Below are 23,234 nucleotides of genomic sequence, written 5' to 3'. Positions count from 1 at the left end.
CAAGTTAATAATGCAAAATCTGATCCTGCTCCATTAGACTGTGGTGTCCCAGAAGGATCTGTCGGGGGCCCAACGCTTTTCTCGATTTATCTGACTGGTTTGAAAGAGATTTTACATTGTCACTCTTTTAACTATCATTGTTATGCTGATGATATCCAGATATATGCATCATTTCTACCTACCCAAACCAATGTCGTTGACATCATTCAGAAACTTGAGGCTTGCATCCATGATATCAAAAAGTGGATGAGCTCGCATTCATTGAAGTTAAATCAGGAAAAGTTGTTATTTATTGGTTCCAAGGTTCTACTTGACAAGGTTAGTCTTCCTTCTTTAACGGTTGACAATGATGTGGTTATTGCTCCATCTAAGTCATGTAGAAATCTTGGAGTATTATTTGATTCTACAATGTCCATGTCTGTTCAGATCTCTGCTGTCTGTAAATCCGTGAGATATCAGTTACGCAATTTGGGCATTATTCGCAAGTATTTAACTCGTTCAGCCACAGAAAAAATAGTTCATGCTCTTATATCATCCCGACTTGACTTTGGTAATGCACTCCTATTTCAGCTACCACAATCTCAACTTTCACGGTTACAAAGATTTGTTTGATTTGTTTGATTTGTTTGATTACAAAGATTCGGTTACAAAGATCGTTTGCACATGCTGGACCTTACCTTTGAAATCAGTTGCCTCAAGCTATCCGTCACATTTCGAATGTTGACTCCTTTAAAGTTGCCCTCAAGACTCATTTGTTCATGACCATTTTCCAGTAGAATTGTGTATTATGATGTATATTTTTTCATTATCATTATTGTGTCATTCATTTTCATGTGCATGGTATGTGTAAGGATTTTTGTATTTCATAACTTACTTCTTCTACTGCACCTTGAGCACGTTAAAGGAGAAGTCCGGACGATTTTGAATAAATTTCACCATAAGCTACATAAATCAAGGACCATAATGACTAAGTTTCATTGAAAAATACCCTCCCAACTCGTCACAATCAATTTTTTAGCATCACTAATTTTGAATTGTAACTGTTCAATTTCTGTACGCCGGCGAGAAAGATCACGTGACGGCGTGACGTATTAGAATCACATTGCTTTTTGTTTGGAGCGTCAGCTGGCTCGGGGAGCCCTGCTTGAGCAACGGTGACACGGGCCAAGCAAGCGGTAGCGTTCCGCGTGGTTCCGGCCACGCAGCGGATGCACGCGGCATGATCGAAAATGCGTTTGGGTGTTCTCATAAACCAGGCGATGGCCAGAAGAAGAGTTTTTTGCCATTCCGAACCCAGAAAATGAGCGGGAAAGGTGTGCAAGATGGCTCTCCAATATTTTAATTGACAAGTTTGTCGTCAAAACTTACAAATACTACTCGATGCAGCCTCGTCATACTCCCCATCGGCGGCGTAACTGCAACCAGCAGCCCCATACGCATAACGTAATGGGGCTGCGCACTGTAGCATTCAGGATCATGATAAGGTAGTATCGCGGATAAATATCAACTTAAAATCGAAAAATTTCTTCAATTTTAAGACTTACCAGTGAAGTCGAAGTATTGACAACAGGCTTCGGGCAACGCTTGGTTCTGCCAATAGTCCCTTTCTGTTCGAATTAATGACTTAATGTGACTCGATTGGTCGAGAGGAACCTGGGAGAGCTACACTGAATTGACGGCCAGCGCATAGCCGGAGATGTGTGCGCACAGAGTTGTCTCTTTGTGTGTGCGCCTGTGCTGGCCGTCAATAATTCAGTGTAGCTCTCCAAGGTTCCTCTCGACCGAGTCACATTAAGTCATCAATATTTTTTTCGTGCGCCCGTGGTCTATAGGCCTAGGTATGTATTTTTTTAAACCGTCCGCCCGTTTTCCCAATGAAAAGAACGTAAATCCAGTGAATGGGCAAATAGGCCGGTGTTAACAATAATTACGTGTATTACTAATGAGGATTTTCTTCAATTCCTTTTCCTCCTTTTTCCTAAAGTTATTTACATGTATCCCCCTATTTTTTCTTGATTTGTCGGCCAATGTCATCATCGCACAGCCCATCCCAGTTTAGCTTAGACGAGCTGCTACAGGGATTATCATTTTAAGGTTCAAGGTTGTATTCATGTGCGAATGTTCCAGCGTCTTGCGCCCCGGCCCACACATATTTTTGATTTTATACGCGAGAAAGCCATTGAGGGAGGAAGGTGGTCGATCTTCGATGAGTAGGGCCTATTATATATAGTAACAAAGGTCAGTGTACGATCTTTGATAGTAAGTCTACTGTAGTAGACTTACTATCAAAGTTCGTACACTGACCTTTGTTACTATACAATCCACTCTTCTTAACGTTACATACGGCCGGGCTGCGAAGTTGAGACTCGACTGCATGAAGGATACTGTAAAAGTGGATATTTTCGCGCGACTTATTTTTCGCGCTTGGCCAGACGAAAAGAGTTTTGCGTGTTTTTAATTCCGTGGAATCAAGACATCAACCACTGGAACATACAGCATGCAAAAATATTCGCATGCTTTTATTTTCGCGCTTGTTTCTGGTTTCGCGAAATGCGCGAAAATTTCAACACCGCGAAAATTTCCACTTTTACAGTAACTATACACAGCCCAGTCGCTGCACAGCTGCGTCTGGTCGGGCTAGGCCCTAGTAAGTTAAGGATATTAATTAATGATAGAAAGACCTAGGCGTACTGTACTGAGATGACACTGAGTCATGAGCGATATTATGAAGTTAATGTGTCTCACCCTGAAGTTATAGACCTATTAACAAGTTAGAGTATTGGACCCTACTCATTTAACATTGTTAGGCCTACTGCCGCTCTGAAGTACGAGTTCAAGTCAGCACTATTAAGCTCAGTTCATTTTCAGTTCAGAATAAAAACAAATCTCACCAATCTAAATTTTGAAGTCTATCTGGCATTGGTCCTGCCTCACCAGCATTGTCCCCTGGCCTGCCGTGTGGCAAGGGCTCATACTGCCAATCTCCAGGAAGTCTGTCCGCTTCAACCAGCCCGCCCTGAGCCTTCCCCTAGCTCGCCCGCAGCGTCTCCCTCCAGCGCCCGCCGTGCGGCTTGTCATCAACCTATCTATTTCTCCAACTTCACCAGGGTCATCATCACTAGTTTCATCATCGCTATCATCACTAGTGTCAGTTGTATCACTCATTTTAAACAATGTAAATGACAAATTGTTCTATGTGTCACACTCTTTGACTTCATGTATAATATAATATCTTCAGTATTCCCCTTTAAATGAGGAGAAGCACAATGACAGCACAGGTGAGAAAACGAGAAACCAAAAATGAACAGTGAAAATCAAGTCAGCGGTGGTATAGTATGTAGTATTATGTTACTACACACTGTATGGTTAGGGTCTTTGGCGATTGCTTTGCATTTTCATGGGGATCAGCTTATCTGTTTGATTGATGCCAAGATCAACCGTAAACAAAACAAGAAGTATAATCCAATCTAAAATACAATGCAACTAGGCCACATGAGAACTTTGTTTTTTTTTTTTAGCATGTACTTGATTGTCTTTAATGTATCAATACACAGGCATGGCTTGATAGTCATGATAGGAAACTTGGCCATTTCATCAACAACAAGTGGGTGCGTCCGGAAAATCGCAAAACGTACACAACCAAGGGACCTGCTTCAGGTGAGCCACTTGCCACCACCATACAGGGGGAAGAAGAGGACATAGAGCTGGCAGTGAATGCGGCAGGAAAGGCCTACCAGTCATGGAGCAAGCTGCCCTGCCATGTGCGGGCAAGGCACATGTACAGGTAAAGTTTCTTTTGCTGCAAGGAAAGTGCACGACTGATAGAGAATTACAGAAATAATTGCAGTTTATGTTTTGCAATGTATAACGATGGCAACCAAGATCTCAATTTATCATGTCGTCGATTGAAAATGAGAAGGGTGTTAAGTTGCCTCAAACACTATAGCCCGAATTCACAAAGGTGGTACAATTGAAACCATGGTTTAAACCATGGACAATTTGTATGGAGCGCCAAGTGTCGCATGGCCTGTTTCGTTACGAAATCAGTCATTTCGTTGAGGAAATGATCATTTCATGACAAAATGACAACATTTTGTCTACGAGATGAACATTTCCTCAACGAAATGGTCATTTCGTCAACAAAATAGGCCATGCGACACTTGGCGCTCAATACAAATTGTCCTTGGTGTAAACCATGATTTCAATTGTACCACCTTCGTGAATTCGGGCCTACGCACGTATGGGTTTAGTGGCAACTTAGTGCCCCTGTCATTCCCAACCCACAATGTGAAGGAGGAATTTTGTAGATAAAAAGTGAAATTGCCTTGGGGTGGAATGGCTTAAAGGGGCGATGAGTTGGCTCAGTCGGTAGCGCGTCTGCCTCATGATCACGCGGCCCGGGTTCGAACCCGAGTTTGGACTGAGCAATGTTGTGTGTAAGCATACCGTCCCCTCTAGCAAGAGGCAAAACACTCTGTCCCTCTGATAGGACATAAAATGGAGGTCCCGTGTGTGAGAGAGTAACAACTCATGCACATAAAAGATCCCGCCTTATTCATTCATCGCAAAGAGCAGGGTGTTTAACCCGGTGAAGTGGTCCCGCAACTCACATCCAACTAGACCCCATGGAAGACCAGCTAAACGTAGCTGAATATGGGCTATCCAGCCATCTTCTCAGATGGAAATGAACAAACAAACAAACAAAGGGGTTGTATAGTTTTGGTAGAGACCTAATTTCAGGTTTCTAACATTTTTTGATGAGATAATGAGAAACCTCTTATGAAATATGAAAGAGCATGTAATTCTATTAGGAATTCAACATTTATTTGATGAAAATTGGTTTTGAAATGGCTGAGATATCCAAAAAAGAGCGATTCTAAGAAAGTGTGGGACCCACACTTTATAACGATCGCTTTGTTTTACTTTGTTTTTGGATGTTTCAGTCATTCCAAACCCGATTTTCATCAAATAAACTTTGGATTCCTTTTAAAATGGTATGCTCTGTACTATATCATAAGTGTTTTCTTGGTATCTCGCAAAAAGTTAAAAGCCCAATTCTCATCGCCACCAATACTGTACCATCCCTTTAATCATCACTAACCTTTTGATGCCTGATGCACACAGTGATGATTGAAACAAACAAACGTACCTGGTAACAACTTTCAGTCAAATTATGAGCACTTACAAAATGGCAACATCCAGAAAGCACCTGAAAGAGACATGTATCTTGGTATTACGACAACCACTTTGAAAACAAAATATTAAGTTAGTTTTCATGCAAATGCTACCACATTTTTCACTAATGACAGGCTTCTATAGTATCTTGGTCTTTACATATTGACATGATTTATTTTCTGATTAATTTCAGTATTGCAAGGCATGTTCAGAAGCACCATCGCCTCATAGCTGTGGTGGAAAGCCTTGATAATGGCAAACCAATCCGCGAGACCCGTGACGCTGATGTGCCCATCGCAATCCGCCATCTCTATCACCATGCTGGGTGGGCGGAGCTCATGGACACTGAGATGCAGAACTGGAAATCAATCGGTGAGATCTTCTTAGCATTTGGTATCAAAGCAGCGCAAGCTTCTTCACTAGATAAGCCAGATGTATATCCATGTTTCCTCATGGTGGTAAGGCAAATACTACCTACCTAACATGCTAGTACACTTGTATCTCCCAGCAATATCCTCACTCACCGGTATTACTTCCTCTTTGCTGTTGAGAGTAAAAAATGCATACAACAACAATGGGAAATGTTGACAACATTTTTGTCAATGTCCTAAGAGTCCCACAAGCTCCTACAAATTTGTATGTGCTTTAAATGTCAAGAGCAAAGAGATTTACAGCATTACCTGTGTTATTGTAAAGGCCGTGTCACACCTTTCCGGGCAAACCTTGCGTGCGACTTGCAAAGAACAATTTTTACTACCCGGAGGTCCCCGGAATGAGCCGCACATGACAGTACCTAGCACGTATCTCACCCGTAGTCACCCAGAAGTGTGCACGCAAATCTTTTTGCCCGCAACCATGTTTAGGCCCTGTCACACCTTTCCAGGCAAGCTATGCATTCTGTTGCGTGTAGGGATTTTCCAGCATACCGGGAATTTTTTAGGGCGAACAAGGATTTGGGCGAGTCAGTGCATGTGTCTTACTTGCTGGACGCGTTCTACTTAAATTCTACTTGCGGGTATACTGTGTGACCTTTGTACCAGTCGCGTGGGGGCTGACAACTCAGTGAAGGAATTCCTCTGAAGGAATGACTAAAGTTCCGCGGAATGTCATTATCTTGGCTGCATACGGGGACTGCGAGGTACCTGCGTGGGAGTTGCCTGCGAAGTGCTGCCACTAAGGGCCTCCTACTGGCGTTCTGCGTGGACCTCTCCGGACATCCCCGCGACTTACCTGGAAAAAGTTTTGGTCATGCTCAAAACTTGGCTGTGGTTAAATCGGACTTGCTTGAGCACCTCCGGGCAAGTACAGGCGAGATACGCGCTAGGTACTGTCAGGTGCTGACCAACTGCGGAGAAGGACACAGTTATATAACATCTGTGTACATGCCACAGGGATTGTCGGTGCCATCGTACCCTGGAACTTCCCTCTGATGCTGCTCATGTGGAAGGTGTGCCCTGCCCTTGCCATGGGGAACGTTGTTATCTTGAAACCAGCCACCTACACCAGGCTGAGCGCCCTGCTCTTTGCCCAGATCTGTGCTGAGGCTGGCCTTCCTCCAGGTGTTCTCAATATCGTCACAGGAAATGGAGCCTTTGGCAGCAAGATGGCTCTTCACCCTCGCATTGATAAAGTTGCATTTACTGGCTCCACAGAGGTATGTCTGAAACACTGCCTTATCACTTTCTTTCTGAAAATTAAGTTAGGCGTGATTTAAGAAAAGATCTAATTTGTTACCATCACAAACAAAGTGTAGTTTTGTATCACGAGTGTACCACTGGGGTGAAATATTAGAAAGTGTAATTACTGTAGTCTTTTTTGTGCCATTTAGTTGTAAAATGTAAGTAGATCTTAGTCATGGCAATGTTAATTTGTATGCTACCATTTGTTGGTGGCTTTGGGAGAAAACATCTGCAATGAAGTTCTGCAATGAACATAGTGTGGCATCAGTGATTTTGTGTGAACGCTTCATGATCTTTTTCACTCCAGGTTGGACAGATCTTGCGTCGTGCTACAGCTGGCTCAGGCAAGAAGCTGTCACTAGAGCTTGGAGGGAAATCCCCCTTTGTCGTGTTTGAGTCAGCTGATCTAGACTCTGCTGTTGAGGGCATTGTGGATGCTATTTGGTTCAATCAGGGACAGGTACAATGATTATTTCCTCTCGATGCTGGAATGATGTTTTCATTTCATAATAGTATGATTCCTCTGAATCAAAAGTGGGTACAAAAATAAACTCTTCTTGTTTTGCTGTCATTCAAACCATGAACATTGTTTCATCCTATTTTGTCTTTACTTGACATATATTTTGTTTTGATATTTCAGTCTACCTAGAAATAGAATGGAGTAATTAAGTATTGCAGAATTATATCATAGCATTTGTCTGAGAAGGTAACACTTAGTAGCACACACAACTAAATGTTAGAGATGCTGTTTCATTTTGTGTGATCACATAGTCTCACAAAACTGACCATATAGTTGTCTTTTCCCATGTTTCCAGATATTTAGAACTTGGGAGACTTGTGTATCTCATGAGAGAAACTTGTTTAAGTCCCATAAGCACCACAATTTTGTGATTTTATGGATCATACAGTGTCTATATTGATGGTTTCTTGAGTCCCTGTCTTGGCCTACAGTGTTCTATGAAATTCCCTCCTCCAGGTCTGCAGTGCTGGGTCAAGGCTCATTGTGCAGGAGACAGTTATGGCCAAGATGGTGGACAAGCTCCGGGAACGCATCATGCACTTGCGGCTAGGTGACTCCCTGGACAAATCAGTGGACATGGGGGCGGTGGTGGATCCCTCACAGCGCAAGACAGTGGAGGAATATGTCGAGGAGGCCAGGGCAGAAGGGGCTGAGGTGAGTCAGACTTTCCAAGTCCATTCTCCTCCTCTAACCATCTCTTCTTCTTCCTTCTCCTCCTCTTTGCAAGCTGTCATATTGAATCAGAGAAGTGACCTCTACTCATCACTTTGGGAAATGTCAAAGCATTACACAAAGACGGTGCTTACCTTACCTCATGTAAAGACTTCATTTTTCCCTTCATGTTTATGCTCACATGTCTTACTGTACTGTGAACATCTGTGAACGGGTCTAGGGCAATTACCCCTGGGCAATTACCCCGGACCCTCCCCCTGGCTCTAATCCTTATCCTAATCCTGAACCTAATCTTAACCCTAACCCAAACTCCTAACCCTAAACCTAACCCTAAACCTCATCTTTACTCTAACCTTGCCACTAACCAGTTTTTAGCTGGGGGTAATTGCCCTCTGGGGGTAATTGCCCGGATACACAGTGAACATGCCCATGAACAATATTTGATTCATGAATGTGGCTGATTGTAATACCCTATATCTATGAAATACTCCCACTGTTTCTCCCTACAGATCATCCAGAATCCAGCGTGTGTTCCTAAGAAGGGTTGCTTCTACCCTCCCACAGTCATCACTAATGTTCAGACATCGTCAAAGGTCGTTATGGAGGAGGTAAGACTCACAAAAATCTTGTATGTTGTTCATTTTACTTTTATATCTTTTCATAAGGTGAGAAATTGCACCCTGAGTATTGCATATTAGAATTGAAATAGGCACAGACACTTTCTATGCATTCATGTGTATGTAACTACTGGCATAATCTGTACTTGCTGGGAGACCCATGGGTTATTATTATTATTATCATTATTATTTATTCGACCAGGTAAAGAATATAGGATACATATCATTAACATCACAAACATGAAACAAAAACCAGAATGAACATTACAAAGGATACACTGTACTGTACACGTTACACAAAATGAAAATGAAATGAATGGAGACTACATAAGGGTCAGGGCACACAAAACTAAATACATTTACTATTGCCCGTAGGCATGTGAACCCACACATGTTGCCCCTAAGAAACATTTAACAATCATAAAAAAATTATCACTCAACCCCTGATCCCCACCCCTTAACTCCATAATCCTTATCAAACTTCAAAACATAAAAAACACTATACAATTCCAATATAATCATCCAACCCTTGACTTCATTTATATTCATATATTAATTTCAAAAACTGAAAAAAATACGTCAACATAAATGTAGGAGATTCCTGGATTTCCACCCGACCCCCAACCCTAAGCCTCTAACCTCTTAAAACATAATCATCATTGTCGTCAACATAAAAATAAAAATGAAGCACATGTGTACAAATCAAAACTAAAACTATCACTCAATGTGATTAATACCCCATCAAACACCAAGAATGGAAACTCAGCTAACAGGTTATCAGGCAATTTTGGGCCTTTGTGTGACATTGTATGGTGTTGTCACAAAATAGCAAGCTATGTTCTTAACATTCTCTTACATTATTATTTTTTTGTTTTCTCCACAAACATCCCTCCTGATTTTACATCTATAACATCATAATTACAATTATATGGAGCTATTTTTTCAACATATATCTCAACCAAGTTACCTCTTCATTGGCACTGATTGAAGCATTAGTTAAAAGTTTTTAATCACCTATCTTTGCCTCTATCTTTATCCAAAATTTAGATGATAATAGAGGAAAGATACTTCAAATTAGTTTGAGCAATATGCCATCGTTTGAAATCGAAATTCCAGTCATGAAACAGTTGCAGCAGACGGGTACAGTTAACTTCCTTAAAAGGCCCCATTCGTTTTGAGTTTTCAACCGTCATCGAGGCATGCCAAATCTGGACTTCACATTTTCACCGAAATTTCACCTTCTCAGATCTCCACTATTTGGTGACTAAAATGGCTCAAATTTTCCCATGAATCACTGTCTCAGAAATATACCCTCCACTTATTATACCCCCACCCACACATAGTGTGTTATAGTGTGTATGGGGGTACATAGGAATGACTCTGAGGTCAGGTGGCCAGTGATTTTTTAGGATTTTGTAAAGAAATACATACTTAAATGATACACTTGTAAGATTTTTGATGTTCATGCAGTGAAAATGTGAAATTTTAGCAACTATTTCTGATAAAAGTGTTTCGTAATTTGAAAGTAAAGTTTTGCTCCATTTTTTATTTTTTATTTTTTTTTTTGGGGGGGGGGGGTCATTATTCAACATTAATGATAAGTCAAAATTAGGTTTTTCCTATTCAAAAAAAAAAAAGAGAGAAATCATTACAAATTATGAGTTAATAGTGGAGTTATAGCAATTTGCTGTGACACTTTCCCAGCGGTTTCTTGTATGCAGCACATTCATTCAGGAGGAGAGCAAGGTCAGAGCTGAACAAAAATGGAAAGAAAAACTAGAAAAAACAAACAAACTAGAAATACTAACATCAAGGGCCAAGAGGCACTTCAACCTTTAGCTTTGAGGGTATTAGAATCACACAGAAAAGCCACCCTATTATATCATTTAACTTGCACATTACTTCTAACTCCATACTTGTCTTTATTATTGTGGCTTTATCTACACATAGGTTCTCTTTTCATGTGTTCATCTTTAGATTTTTGGTCCCGTTCTGGTGGTTCTCCCGTTCCGTACAGCAAAAGAGGCCATAGCCCTGGCCAACAACACCAACTATGGTCTAGCGGGAAGTGTCTGGACAGAGAATGTTAGCCTAGGGCTGGAGGTGGCTCTGAGCATCAAAGCTGGTGCCATCTGGGTAAATGCACACAACATGTTTGATGCTGCAGCAGGCTTTGGTGGATACAGGCACAGTGGCTATGGGCGTGATGGAGGCAAGGAGGTGAGACCTTGTAGCTCATGGTGTGACTCTTAATGGGTGTATTGCGATGGAACGTATGCATGTACTCTCTGACATTGATTCTCTTGGGAATTTTGGGGTTATGGGGTCAGATCAAAGATGCTAAAATTATGCTATTTAAAGGACAAGTTCACCTTCATTAACATAAGGATTGAGAGAATGCAGCAATATTAGTAGAACACATCAGTGAAAGTTTGAGGAAAATTGGACAATCGATGCAAAAGTTATGAATTTTTAAAATTTTTGTGTTGGAACCACTGGATGAGGAGACTACTAAGGCTCGTGATGTCATATGAGTACAACAGTATAAAGAAAATGTAAAGAAAATTCAACATATTTTCACTTTTTTCGCATAATAAAAGAGCACTTGACTTGCCTCTTTCTAAAGGCAATGGGAATAATATTACCCATAACATATTCAGTAACAAGTCAAGGGAATGTGTACTTTTTTCAAAAGATGAAATTTTGTGAAATTCTCTTTATATTTTCCTTATATTGTTGTACGCATGTGACATCATACACTGCAGTAGTCTTCTCATCCAGCTGTGACTGCACAAAAACTTCAAAAAAATTCAAAGCTTTTGAACGGATTGTCCGATTTTCCTCAAACTTTCAATGATGTGCTCTACTAATATTGCTACATTCTCTCAATCCTTACGTTAATGAAGGTGAACATGTCCTTTAATGCTGAAATTGCTTTTTTTCCATACCTTGGAGATTATTCAATGCATGCATTTTAACTAGATATATGCATGCAATCATGCACAGTGATTCTCTAGGGAAAGATTCGGGCCATAGCGTCAGGTCGCGTGAAAAGCATAGAATGTATTAACTTTTCCATATTTTGAAAATAGCTGAAAGTATTGTCATGAAAATTGGATGTTACCATGTAGTGATTATTTGAAGAAAGTAACAGTAAAGGTCAAGTGAAAATGCTCAAATTCCTGAATACTTTCTCTTGAAACAATTTAGCCATCCATTTGAATGAAGCTTCAAATGTAAACACTCAACACATTTGTAGTTGTGCCAAACTTTCAAATGTACCATTTAAATTTTTAAGCCAGTCACGTGAAACTGTTGTCTCACATTGTCAAGGCATACCCTTAGGAGAACCATTTGATGATGGCAAAGGCATACCAGTCGCCATAGTGACATTTCTAGTTGTGCTTTGCATCTGTGTGCCGGTTGTGTTGCATTCACCTGCCATTCTGACATTCTCGTAGTAATGCACTTGTAAAAATTTGCTTGATGTATGCAGACAAATGTGCAGTAATGTGATTGAAAATGGCATTGTTCAGTGTATGAAACACATGAACACTTTCACACATACAGTATGTACATGTACATGTGAGTAATTATACATGTACAATGATAATGCATGTAAATGGTATGTGCATGCGATATACACGAAATGTTGGGAACCTCTCTATGGTTGCCACCTGTCTATAAAGGTCACTCATTTTGTTTGCCTTAGGTGGCCTCTACAGACAAGTTTGACTAATTGTGCACATTAGTACTTTTGTGCCAATAACAGGTGCAATGCACGAAAAATTTCACATTGCAAATTATTCAGTGTTTATTATGCCTAACACCACCAACAAGCTGCCCCAGTTTTATTACTAATTCCAACAAGGGAATGTAAGTTCGCTGTGTGCTTTCTCTTTAAGTGCCAAGTCTGTTTGTTGCTACTGCAGTGTTTATGTGATAAATTTATGATCACTATTTCTAAAAGCTATGCTTTATCATGAAAATTTGGCTCTACATTTTTATGCCTCCGCCACGAAGTGGTGCCAGAGGCATTATGTTTTCGGGTTGTCCGTCCGTCCGTAATGAATTTTGTGGACAAGGTAACTATCGAAACCTGTTGAGGTATTCTAATGAAACTTGGCATGTATGTGTATTAGGGGGTGAAGTTGTGCCTATCAACTTTTGGGTGCACATGCTCAAGGTCAAAGGTCAAAAGGTCAAGGTCAAATACATAAAATTTCACTATTTCCACCATATCTATTGAATGCCTTAAGATATTTTCTTGAAACTTAGTGTATACATGTATTACCCAATTAAGATTCTCTGGTGAAAGTTTGGGTCATGAGGTCAAAGGTCAAAAGGTCAGGGTCAAATACATAAAATTTCACTATTTCTACCATATCTATTGAATGCCTGAAGATATTTTCTTGAAACTTAGTGTATACATGTATTACCCAATTAAAATTCTCTGGTGAAAGTTTGGGTCATGAGGTCAAAGGTCAAAAGGTCAGGGTCAAATACATAAAATTTCACTATTTCCGCCATATCTATTGAATGCCTGAAGATATTTTCTTGGAACTTAGTGTATACATGTATTACCCAATTAAGATTCTCTGGTGAAAGTTTGGGTCATGAGGTCAAAGGTCAAAAGGTCAAGTAGAAATATTAAAACTTCTTTTTTTTCTCTGTACCTTGGAAAATTGTTCAAGGTATCTTCATGGAACATAGTATATACATGTACTGACTGGAAGTGATTATCTAGAGAATGTAGGGTTCATGGGGTCAAAGGTCACGTGCAAGACTTCAAAATTTTACTAAATACCCTCATATTTATGCAATGCCAGCAGGGTTATTTTTTTACACTTGGTGTATGCGTGTGTAACCTAATAGAAATTCTCTGGGAAGTTTTTTTTTTCTCTTTTTGCCTCAAAGGTCAAAAGGTCAAAGATCAATTGAAAGTGCTAAACTAACTTTTTCCTCCATATCTCGGAAGTGGCTCAAGTTACCTTGAAACTTAGTACATATTATGCATGTTCTACCTGAAAGTAATTATCTCATGAATTTTAGGGTCAAGGGCCAGATGAAAATGGTAACAATTTACTATTCAATTCAGAAATTGCACTTTTTCTCCACACCTGTACCTTGAAAATTACTCAATGCCTAAATGTATGAATGGTTCAAAGTCAAGTTAAAGTCCTTAAATCCCTAGATACATGCTCTCCTATTCATCCAATTAAACCTACGTCAAGGAAGGTGAACATTCACATTTGTGACAAACTTGTCATTCCAATATTTTGCCAATTTTGTGAAAATGTAATCACACAGTGTCCACATGTACTATCTAGACCTATTGGGAAAATCATGCATTATGGCGGAGGCATACCAGTCGCCAAAGCGACATTTCTAGTTTTCTCTTTAATTCAAAAATTATTGCAAAGTAGTATAATTTTTGTCAAGCCCACCAGAGGTGAGGGGAGACTAAGGGATCGCCTGCGGCGTCTGTCCGTCCGTCGTCCGTCCGTCCGTCGTCCGTCCGTCGTCTGTCTGTAACGCTACAAAAACTTCAATAACTCTTTACTCTGGGCTTCAATTGCAATCAAACTTCGAGGGAAGAGGGGTCATACAAAGTTTCACATTTTACCATATTTGAAGGTCACCTCAAGGTCAAAGCTCACAGGCAGGGGTCAATGAACTTTTAGAGCCCAATGTTTAAGGACAAGTTCACCTTCATAGACATGTGTGTTGAGTGAATGCAGCAATATTAGTAGAACACATCAATGATAGTTTGAGGAAAATCGGACAATCCGTTCAAAAGTTATGAATTTTTGAAGTTTCTGCTCAGTCACGGCTGGATGAGAAGACTACTGTAGCTTGTGATGTCGTATGAGTACAACTATATAAAGAAAGTATAAAGAAAATTCAAGATATTCCGACTTTTCTCACATAATAAAAGAACACTCGACTTCTCTCTTTCAGAAGTCAGGGGGAATAATATTACCCCTAACATAAGTCAGTAACAAGTCAAAGAAATGTGCACTTTATTCAAAAAGTCAAGTTTTGTGAAATTCTCTTTTTATTTTCCTTATATCGTTGTACCAAGGAGCTCCATGGTTGTACGCATGTGACATCATACACTGTAGTAGTCTTCTCTTCCAGCAGTGATTGCACAGATATCTTAAAAATTCATAACTTTTGAACGGATTGTCGGATTTTCCCCAAACTTTCACTCATGTATTCTACTAATATTGTTGCCTTCACTCAATCCACATGTCTACGTATGAAGGTGAACTTGTCCTTTAAGTTTTTATGGCGCGTTTCTATTATTGGTCATAACATGTGATCCATAGGTCCGTTTGTGACTAAACTTGGATGGTAGATGTCCCTTGGGGAGTGGATGATCACCACAAGGTCAAAGGTCACAAGCAGGGGTCAACGAACTTTTAGAGCCCAATGTTAAGTTTTTATGGCGCGTTTCTATTATGGGTCATAACTTTTGATTCATAGGTCCATTTGTGACTAAACTTGGATGGTAGATGTCCCTTGGGGAGTGGATGGTCACCACAAAGTCAATGGTCACAAGCACGGGTCAATGAACTTTTAGAGCCCAATGTTAAGTTTTTATGGCGCGTTTCTATTATGGGTCATAACTTTTGATCCATGACTCGATTTGTGACTTAACTTGGATGGTAGATGTCCCTTAGGGAGTGGATGATCACCACAAGGTCTAAGGTCACAAGCAGGGGTCAATAAACTTTTAGAGCCCAATGTTAAGTTTTTATGGCGCATTTCTATTATGGGTCATAACTTTTGATTCATAGGTCCATTTGTGACTAAACTTGGATGGTAGATGTCCCTTGGGGAGTGGATGGTCACCACAAAGTCAATGGTCACAAGCACGGGTCAATGAACTTTTAGAGCCCAATGTTAAGTTTTTATGGCGCGTTTCTATTATGGGTCATAACTTTTGATCCATGACTCCATTTGTGACTAAACTTGGATGGTAGATGTCCCTTGGGGAGTGGATGATCACCACAAGGTCAAAGGTCACAAGCAGGGGTCAATAAACTTTTAGAGCCCAATGTTAAGTTTTTATGGCGCGTTTCTATTATGGGTCATAACTTTTGATTCATAGGTCCATTTGAGACTAAACTTGGATGGTAGATGTCCCTTGGGGAGTGGATGGTCACCACAAAGTCAATGGTCACAAGCACGGGTCAATGAACTTTTAGAGCCCAATGTTAAGTTTTTATGGCACGTTTCTATTATGGGTCATAACTTTTGATTCATAGGTCCATTTGTGACTAAACTTGGATGGTAGATGTCCCTTGGGGAGTGGATGGTCACCACAAAGTCAATGGTCACAAGCACGGGTCAATGAACTTTTAGAGCCCAATGTTAAGTTTTTATGGCGCGTTTCTATTATGGGTCATAACTTTTGATCCATGACTCCATTTGTGACTAAACTTTGATGGTAGATGTCCCTTGGAGAGTGGATGATCACCACATGGTCAAAGGTCACAAGCAGGGGTCAATAAACTTTTAGAGCCCAATGTTAAGTTTTTATGGCGCATTTCTATTATGGGTCATAACTTTTGATTCATAGGTCCATTTGTGACTAAACTTGGATGGTAGATGTCCCTTGGGGAGTGGATGGTCACCACAAAGTCAATGGTCACAAGCACGGGTCAATGAACTTTTAGAGCCCAATGTTAAGATTTTATGGCGCGTTTCTATTATGGGTCATAACTTTTGATCCATGACTCCATTTGTGACTAAACTTGGATGGTAGATGTCCCTTGGAGAGTGGATGATCACCACATGGTCAAAGGTCACAAGCAGGGGTCAATAAACTTTTAGAGCCCAATGTTAAGTTTTTATGGCGCGTTTCTATTATGGGTCATAACTTTTGATTCATAGGTCCATTTGTGACTAAACTTGGATGGTAGATGTCCCTTGGGGAGTGGATGGTCACCACAAAGTCAATGGTCACAAGCACGGGTCAATGAACTTTTAGAGCCCAATGTTAAGTTTTTATGGCGCGTTTCTATTATGGGTCATAACTTTTGATTCATAGGTCCATTTGTGACTAAACTTGGATGGTAGATGTCCCTTGGGGAGTGGATGGTCACCACAAAGTCAATGGTCACAAGCACGGGTCAATGAACTTTTAGAGCCCAATGTTAAGTTTTTATGGCGCGTTTCTATTATGGGTCATAACTTTTGATCCATGACTCCATTTGTGACTAAACTTGGATGGTAGATGTCCCTTGGAGAGTGGATGATCACCACATGGTCAAAGGTCACAAGCAGGGGTCAATAAACTTTTAGAGCCCAATGTTAAGTTTTTATGGCGCATTTCTATTATGGGTCATAACTTTTGATTCATAGGTCCATTTGTGACTAAACTTGGATGGTAGATGTCCCTTGGGGAGTGGATGGTCACCACAAAGTCAATGGTCACAAGCACGGGTCAATGAACTTTTAGAGCCCAATGTTAAGATTTTATGGCGCGTTTCTATTATGGGTCATAACTTTTGATCCATGACTCCATTTGTGACTAAACTTGGATGGTAGATGTCCCTTGGGGAGTGGATGATCACCACAAGGTCAAAGGTCACAAGCAGGGGTCAACGAACTTTTAGAGCCCAATGTTAAGTTTTTATGGTGCGTTTCTATTATGGGTCATAACTTTTGATTCATAGGTCCATTTGTGACTAAACTTGGATGGTAGATGTCCCTTGGGGAGTGGATGGTCACCACAAAGTCAATGGTCACAAGCACGGGTCAATGAACTTTTAGAGCCCAATGTTAAGTTTTTATGGCGCGTTTCTATTATGGGTCATAACTTTTGATCCATGACTCCATTTGTGACTAAACTTGGATGGTAGATGTCCCTTGGAGAGTGGATGATCACCACAAGGTCAAAGGTCACAAGCAGGGGTCAATAAACTTTTAGAGCCCAATGTTAAGTTTTTATGGCGCGTTTCTATTACGGGTCATAACTTTTTTTTTTTTTTTTTTTTTTTTTTTTTTTTTGCTGTATTCACCAACAGTTTATTTCGGCACAAATGAACTGTTTTTTTTTTTTGTTTTTTTTTTTTATTGATTTTCAAAAACAAATCATACATAACATTAAAACAATCAAAGCAAAAAATAAAAATGAAAATAAAACAAAACAAAACAAAACAAAACAAAAAAAAGCAGCCATACCAAGTATTTCACAAATAGCAGTTGTCACCCATTTTCACAAATCATCTTAAAGCAAAATAATGTAGGATTACGAGAGATGTCCCAAGCAAACCGCCGACAAGCCCGCGAACATGCCAGCCGGACCGCCGCTCAATCCACCAGCACCAATTCGGGCCCCTGGCAGACTCCATTCTTTATTCGAGTGTTACATTTTTAGTTAAACATGACAAATCATCCACCCACTGTTACGATACTCTTTACTCGACCCTTCTTTCTTCATACACTTACGCAAAGATGCATACCCACACACAATAATCAATATACAAAATGGAATCTGCTCACAGAGCCGATCGGGTTAGGCCGGAATAGAGAGAGCAGCAAACCCACCCAGCAGGCACACAAGGCCGCCAACGGAAAGCCGGAGTCATTCCCGAAACCTGCTGGCAGTATAAACTGTATGTGACTCGCTGGAATGGAAGACAACCTAAAACAGCATAAACCATGTAAACAAATTTTGCATAATACTCATACAAAACCCAAATAAGTACATGTATGTACTATTGTACATAACATTCTTTCAGGTTTAACAAATGATAAAATATCTCAACATCCATGTACCTACAATCCTAGTACAGTATACTAGTAGTAATCTAACTTACTAGTAAGGGAAAATCAAGGCAGTCCTTCTGTCTCATGAAAATTTGTACCCCATCCACATTAAGTGTCACTAACATGACACATACAGAATATGTACAATTTGTACTAAGAATATGAAAAATTGTGTTACATTAAAAATATATATATATAACTTATTGAAGATGAGGGGTTTTTCAATTTATAGATAAAGATACGAATACATGGCTACATGTATTTGACAATAGCAATTAAGCTTTCCTGTTTAACAAATTAATACAATGTCCCATAAGACATCATCCACAGACCTGTATGGGCAATGTAGCCTTAAAAACCAAAAAAGCTTTTGAATCACCCAATTCCACAGAACAGATAAAATAACCAACTTCTTGAATTATACATAATACAAAATTATGGCTGATTCTGCAGAAACATGTAAAATACATACACATTGTATACCATCAAAACATGCCAATGTTAAAACTACTCATACAGACCCATGTGAGATGTCGTCTGCAAAACTAAAAATACTATTTACAGATCAAATCTCCATTTCCTGAAATGAATCGAAAGTTTGTTATTTCTTTTAGCAATATTATACTCAAGCTCCTTGTTGGCTATGACATACGATTTATAACCTTTAAAGCTTGGTGGTTTATTTTGAAATTTACAAATATAAACATAATATTTAAGTAAAAGAAAAAGATATGTCAAAAATTTATCAGAATCAAAACCAAACATTTGTTCAAATAATGAAACATTTAGTGGCTTATTGATTTTCTGAGAGATAGCTTTAAGAGTATCCTCCCAAATGGGTTGAACTGAAGGACATTGAACAAAAATATGAATATAGGTTTCAGGGGCATTCTTACAAAATGAGCAATTGGGAGAATCTTTTCTTTTAATTTTATATAGAAAGTTATTCAAACCTATAGCTCTGTGAAATAGCTTAAAATAAAAAGATCGAATACGTGTATTTATGGTACATAAAAAGTTGTTCACATGAACCTTTTCCCAATTGATTTCTTCGGACTCTTGGAGGTCACTCCAAAATACAGTCTGTCTTTCTGGATAACATGTTTCTTGTATTATACTGTAAGCGAACTTTGGATTTTTTTGAGTCTTTAAAAGTTTTGCTTTAATTTCCTCAAATATTTTGTCTGGAGTTAAATCAGAGGAAACAAACCAATCTTTTGGAATATTTTTCAATAAAAAATTGTATTTCCGCCTGTCCTTTTTGCTAATATCGTAATCCAAAATCAGTTCTTCAAATAATTTATAACCTGGATGGGGAGGGTTGAGTAGATCACTTATAAAGACAATACCTTTGTCTAACCAATCTTCATACAAGAAGTATTGTTTGGATTTTGAACGAATACTTCTGTTAAACCAAATGCATTGACAAGAACCAATTGCAGAAAAAGCTGTATTAAATTCATCTTTAACAATTTTTTCTCTAAAAATGTACCATGTTTGAAGAGATTCGGCTAATTGACTTGAGCCTAATTTGTTCAAAATACATGCAGGGGGATGTGCTTTCCACAATATATCTTTTCTACCACTAAAATCATCTAAAACACATAATTCAATAAATTTCCATATACTTTGATAGTTATCATCAAGAAGCATTTTGACCCATGTCATTTTTTGTGCAATCGAAAACATGTATGGATCAATCATTTTTAAACCACCCAAAGAGTAATCATTACACAAGAGGTGTCTTTTGACCCTATCACTTCCACCACTCCATATAAATTTATATAGTATTGTGTTTATTTGTCTAAAAAATTTCTTTGGTATTTTTATACATAATACCGAAAAATAATACAGAAGTTGAGGCAGCAATAGGGTCTTTATAACACAGATCTTCCCGACCAGAGATAAATTTCTTACACGCCAACAATTCAAAATATTTTCAATGGATTTAAGCTTTGTCTTGTGGTTAAGATCATACAGATTACTTATGTTCAAAGAAAAATGAATACCCAGAGTTTTAAAAGTAGACTTATTCCATTTAAGACCTTTCTCCGAAAATGGAAATTTTTGAGAACCCTTTAAAGAACCGATCCAAATTGCTTCTGATTTAGAGATGTTAAGCTTACAGCCAGAACTCTCAGAAAATGAACCAATAGTATCAAAAAGTGATTTAAACGAGTTTTGTGAACCGTCAATGAAACAAGTAGAGTCATCTGCTAGCAAAGAAATTTTCAAATCATTTTCGCCCACTGGGATACCTTTAATATTTAGGTTTTGTCTAATAGCAAGAGCCATAGACTCGATAACCAACAAAAACAGGTATGGGGATATAGGACACCCTTGGAAAATACCTCGTTCCATATTTATTGGTGTAGTCAAATGTCCATAATTTGAAACATAGCTTTTCCTACCTGAGTAAAATACCTTTATCCAATCAATAAATTTATCACTAAAATTAAACTTTCTCATTACCCGATACAAGTAATCATGCGAAACACTGTCAAAAGCTTTCTGAATATCAAGGAGAAGAATTGCTCCAGGAATTTGCTTTAAATCTGTATATTCTATTATATCAATAATTAAGCGAATGTTATTTCCAATATTCCTTCCTTTTAAAAAACCAGATTGATCTGGATGGATCAAATCCGAGAGACATTTTTTTAAACGATTTGCTAAAGTTTTGGCTAAAATTTTATAGTCTACTGTTAAAAGAGAAATTGGTCTGAAGTTTTTCAAAAAGGAATGATCTTTATCTTTTTTGGGAATCAAAGTAATGACTCCATTTCTTTGTGAACTAGACATTAGTCCATTCTGCAGGGAAAAATTAAACGAATCTAAAAGTAAATCAGAAATGTCTTTCCAAAACACGATATAAAATTCTATGGGTAGCCCATCCAAACCTGGTGACCTGTTATGTTTCATTGAGGTAATTGTATCATACAATTCCTTCTTTGAAAGTGGTTTATCAAGAAAATCCTTATCAACTTCATTTAATTGGGGAATATCAATAGAATTTAAAAAAACATCTTTTTCATCACCTAAATTGTTATCACATTGTTTTGAGTATAAGAGCTGATAAAATGAATAAATTTCTTCCAATATTGTGTCCTGCTTAACAATAATCTCATCATCATCATTCTTTAATTTAAAAATATTTTTCTTCTCTCCAGACCTCTTTTCTAAATTACAAAAATATTTTGAACTTTTTTCCCCTTCTTCAATCCAACGAATGCGCGAGCGAATAATTAAACCTTTGGTTTCTTCATCCAAAATATCATTTAAGGCTTGGGTTAAAAAATCCTTCTCATTAAGAAGCTCATCATCATTTAAGTCAACACTCAATTTTTTTTCTATCTCCTCTATTTCCCGCAGAAGTTCTCTTTTTACGAAATTCTTTTCTTTCTTTTTACGTGCACAGTATTCTATACATATGCCGGTAATGGTACATTTAAGCGCATCCCATAAAATATTTGGATTACAATTACTTTTAAAATTAATAAGTTTAAATTCTTCAATGTTGTCCCTAATGATTGTACAAAAATCTGAATCTTTGTGTAAATACTGACAGTTCAATTTCCAAAATCCTGGACCCCTTAGTGGTTGGGCACCTTTAAAATTTAATGTAACGAGGGAATGGTCAGATTGAATACCTGGACTTATTTTTGATTGCGAACAATTAGTAACAAAGTTATCAGAAACAAGAATATAATCAATCCTGGATAACACTTTAGGATTTTTTTGATGTCTGGTGTATTGTTTAAGGTTTGGATTAAAAGTACGCCAAATATCACAAAGATTAAATTCTTCCATAAGTGTTGTTAACATTTCACTTGATTTGACATTAGAGTGGGTGTCCCTACCCCCTTGATAGTCCAGATGGCCCAAAACAGCATTAAAATCCCCAGCACATATAATAGAAGCGTATTTAAATTGGTCTACTTTGTTAAAGACTTCAAGAAAAAAATTGGGGTCATCATTATTTGGACCGTACAAATTTACTAAAACTAAAGGAACTTCATTAATACTAGCAGATATAATGAGGTATCTTCCATTAGGGTCAATGTAAGAAGAGTCAAGGACCAATGAAACCCTATTTCAAATTAGAATGGCTACACCTCTACTGTTTGAAGAATGGCTGGAAAACCATGATTTTTCACCCCATTGTTGCATCCAAAATTGTTCATCCGATTTTGAAGAGTGGGTTTCCTGAAGAAAAATTATATCACTCTCAATGGATCTTAAATAATGAAAAATTTTGCGTCTTTTTACATGATCTTGAATTCCCCTGCAATTAAATGTTGCAAGTTTTAAATCCATATTTGTAATGTCGGGAAAACAGTCCATTTCTTATTACCTTTATACAGGACTTTCAATAAGTTTGAGAGCAAGAGCACCTGAGACAAAATAACTGCCAACAAATTAAAATTATGAGATACAAAAACATACTGAATACTAATACTTGCGGCTGCTGTGAGATTAGAAAAAAGTGGTATGATTAAAAAAAGAAAAACAATTGGAAAAAAACAAACAAAAGGATGGGTGCACAAGATAGAATGGCACCGGGCCTCAAATTGTGAAACGGCCCGGGCCAAAAGTGCAACTTTTGGAGTGGCCTCAATGGCCACCGGCGCATGGGGGCGTAAACACATATCATAATCGTGCCCTTCATATTACATATGAATTGGTACAAAATAAAAATGAAATACAAAATATATCATATGAACAGTCAATACTACAACCATTCAGGTCCCCCCTCAAAAGAAAAAAAAAAACTTTCCTTTTTTTTTC

The 23,234-nt window shown here is 38.5% G+C and overlaps 2 protein-coding genes across 2 annotated transcripts in view; one reads left to right on the top strand and one right to left on the bottom strand.

Annotated features, from left to right (window-relative positions):
* The window catches only part of LOC140228627 (aldehyde dehydrogenase family 16 member A1-like), a 49,925-nt gene that overhangs the window by 14,749 nt on the left and 11,942 nt on the right, over window positions 1-23,234 (top strand). The window contains exons 2-8 of the mRNA XM_072308874.1: window positions 3,555-3,784; window positions 5,369-5,547; window positions 6,567-6,829; window positions 7,162-7,314; window positions 7,831-8,028; window positions 8,556-8,654; window positions 10,641-10,883. Coding sequence (XP_072164975.1) covers window positions 3,555-3,784; window positions 5,369-5,547; window positions 6,567-6,829; window positions 7,162-7,314; window positions 7,831-8,028; window positions 8,556-8,654; window positions 10,641-10,883 — 1,365 coding nt within the window. The remainder of the gene's footprint in view (window positions 1-3,554; window positions 3,785-5,368; window positions 5,548-6,566; window positions 6,830-7,161; window positions 7,315-7,830; window positions 8,029-8,555; window positions 8,655-10,640; window positions 10,884-23,234) is intronic.
* LOC140228628 (uncharacterized) lies at window positions 19,005-20,807 on the bottom strand. Its single transcript, XM_072308875.1, has one exon. The coding sequence runs from the start codon at window positions 20,805-20,807 to the stop codon at window positions 19,005-19,007; it is 1,803 nt and encodes a 600-aa protein (XP_072164976.1).

The sequence above is a fragment of the Diadema setosum genome, chromosome 5 (genome assembly GCF_964275005.1).
Source record: "Diadema setosum chromosome 5, eeDiaSeto1, whole genome shotgun sequence".
Lineage (NCBI taxonomy): Eukaryota > Metazoa > Echinodermata > Echinoidea > Diadematoida > Diadematidae > Diadema > Diadema setosum.
The sequence above is the reverse complement of the archived record's forward strand: the minus strand, read 5'-3'. Positions and strand labels throughout refer to the sequence as shown.

Bases quoted from the DNA above. Each gene is read 5' to 3' on its own strand.
- LOC140228628 (XM_072308875.1), bottom strand. From the start codon at position 20,807: ATGGAACGAGGTATTTTCCAAGGGTGTCCTATATCCCCATACCTGTTT.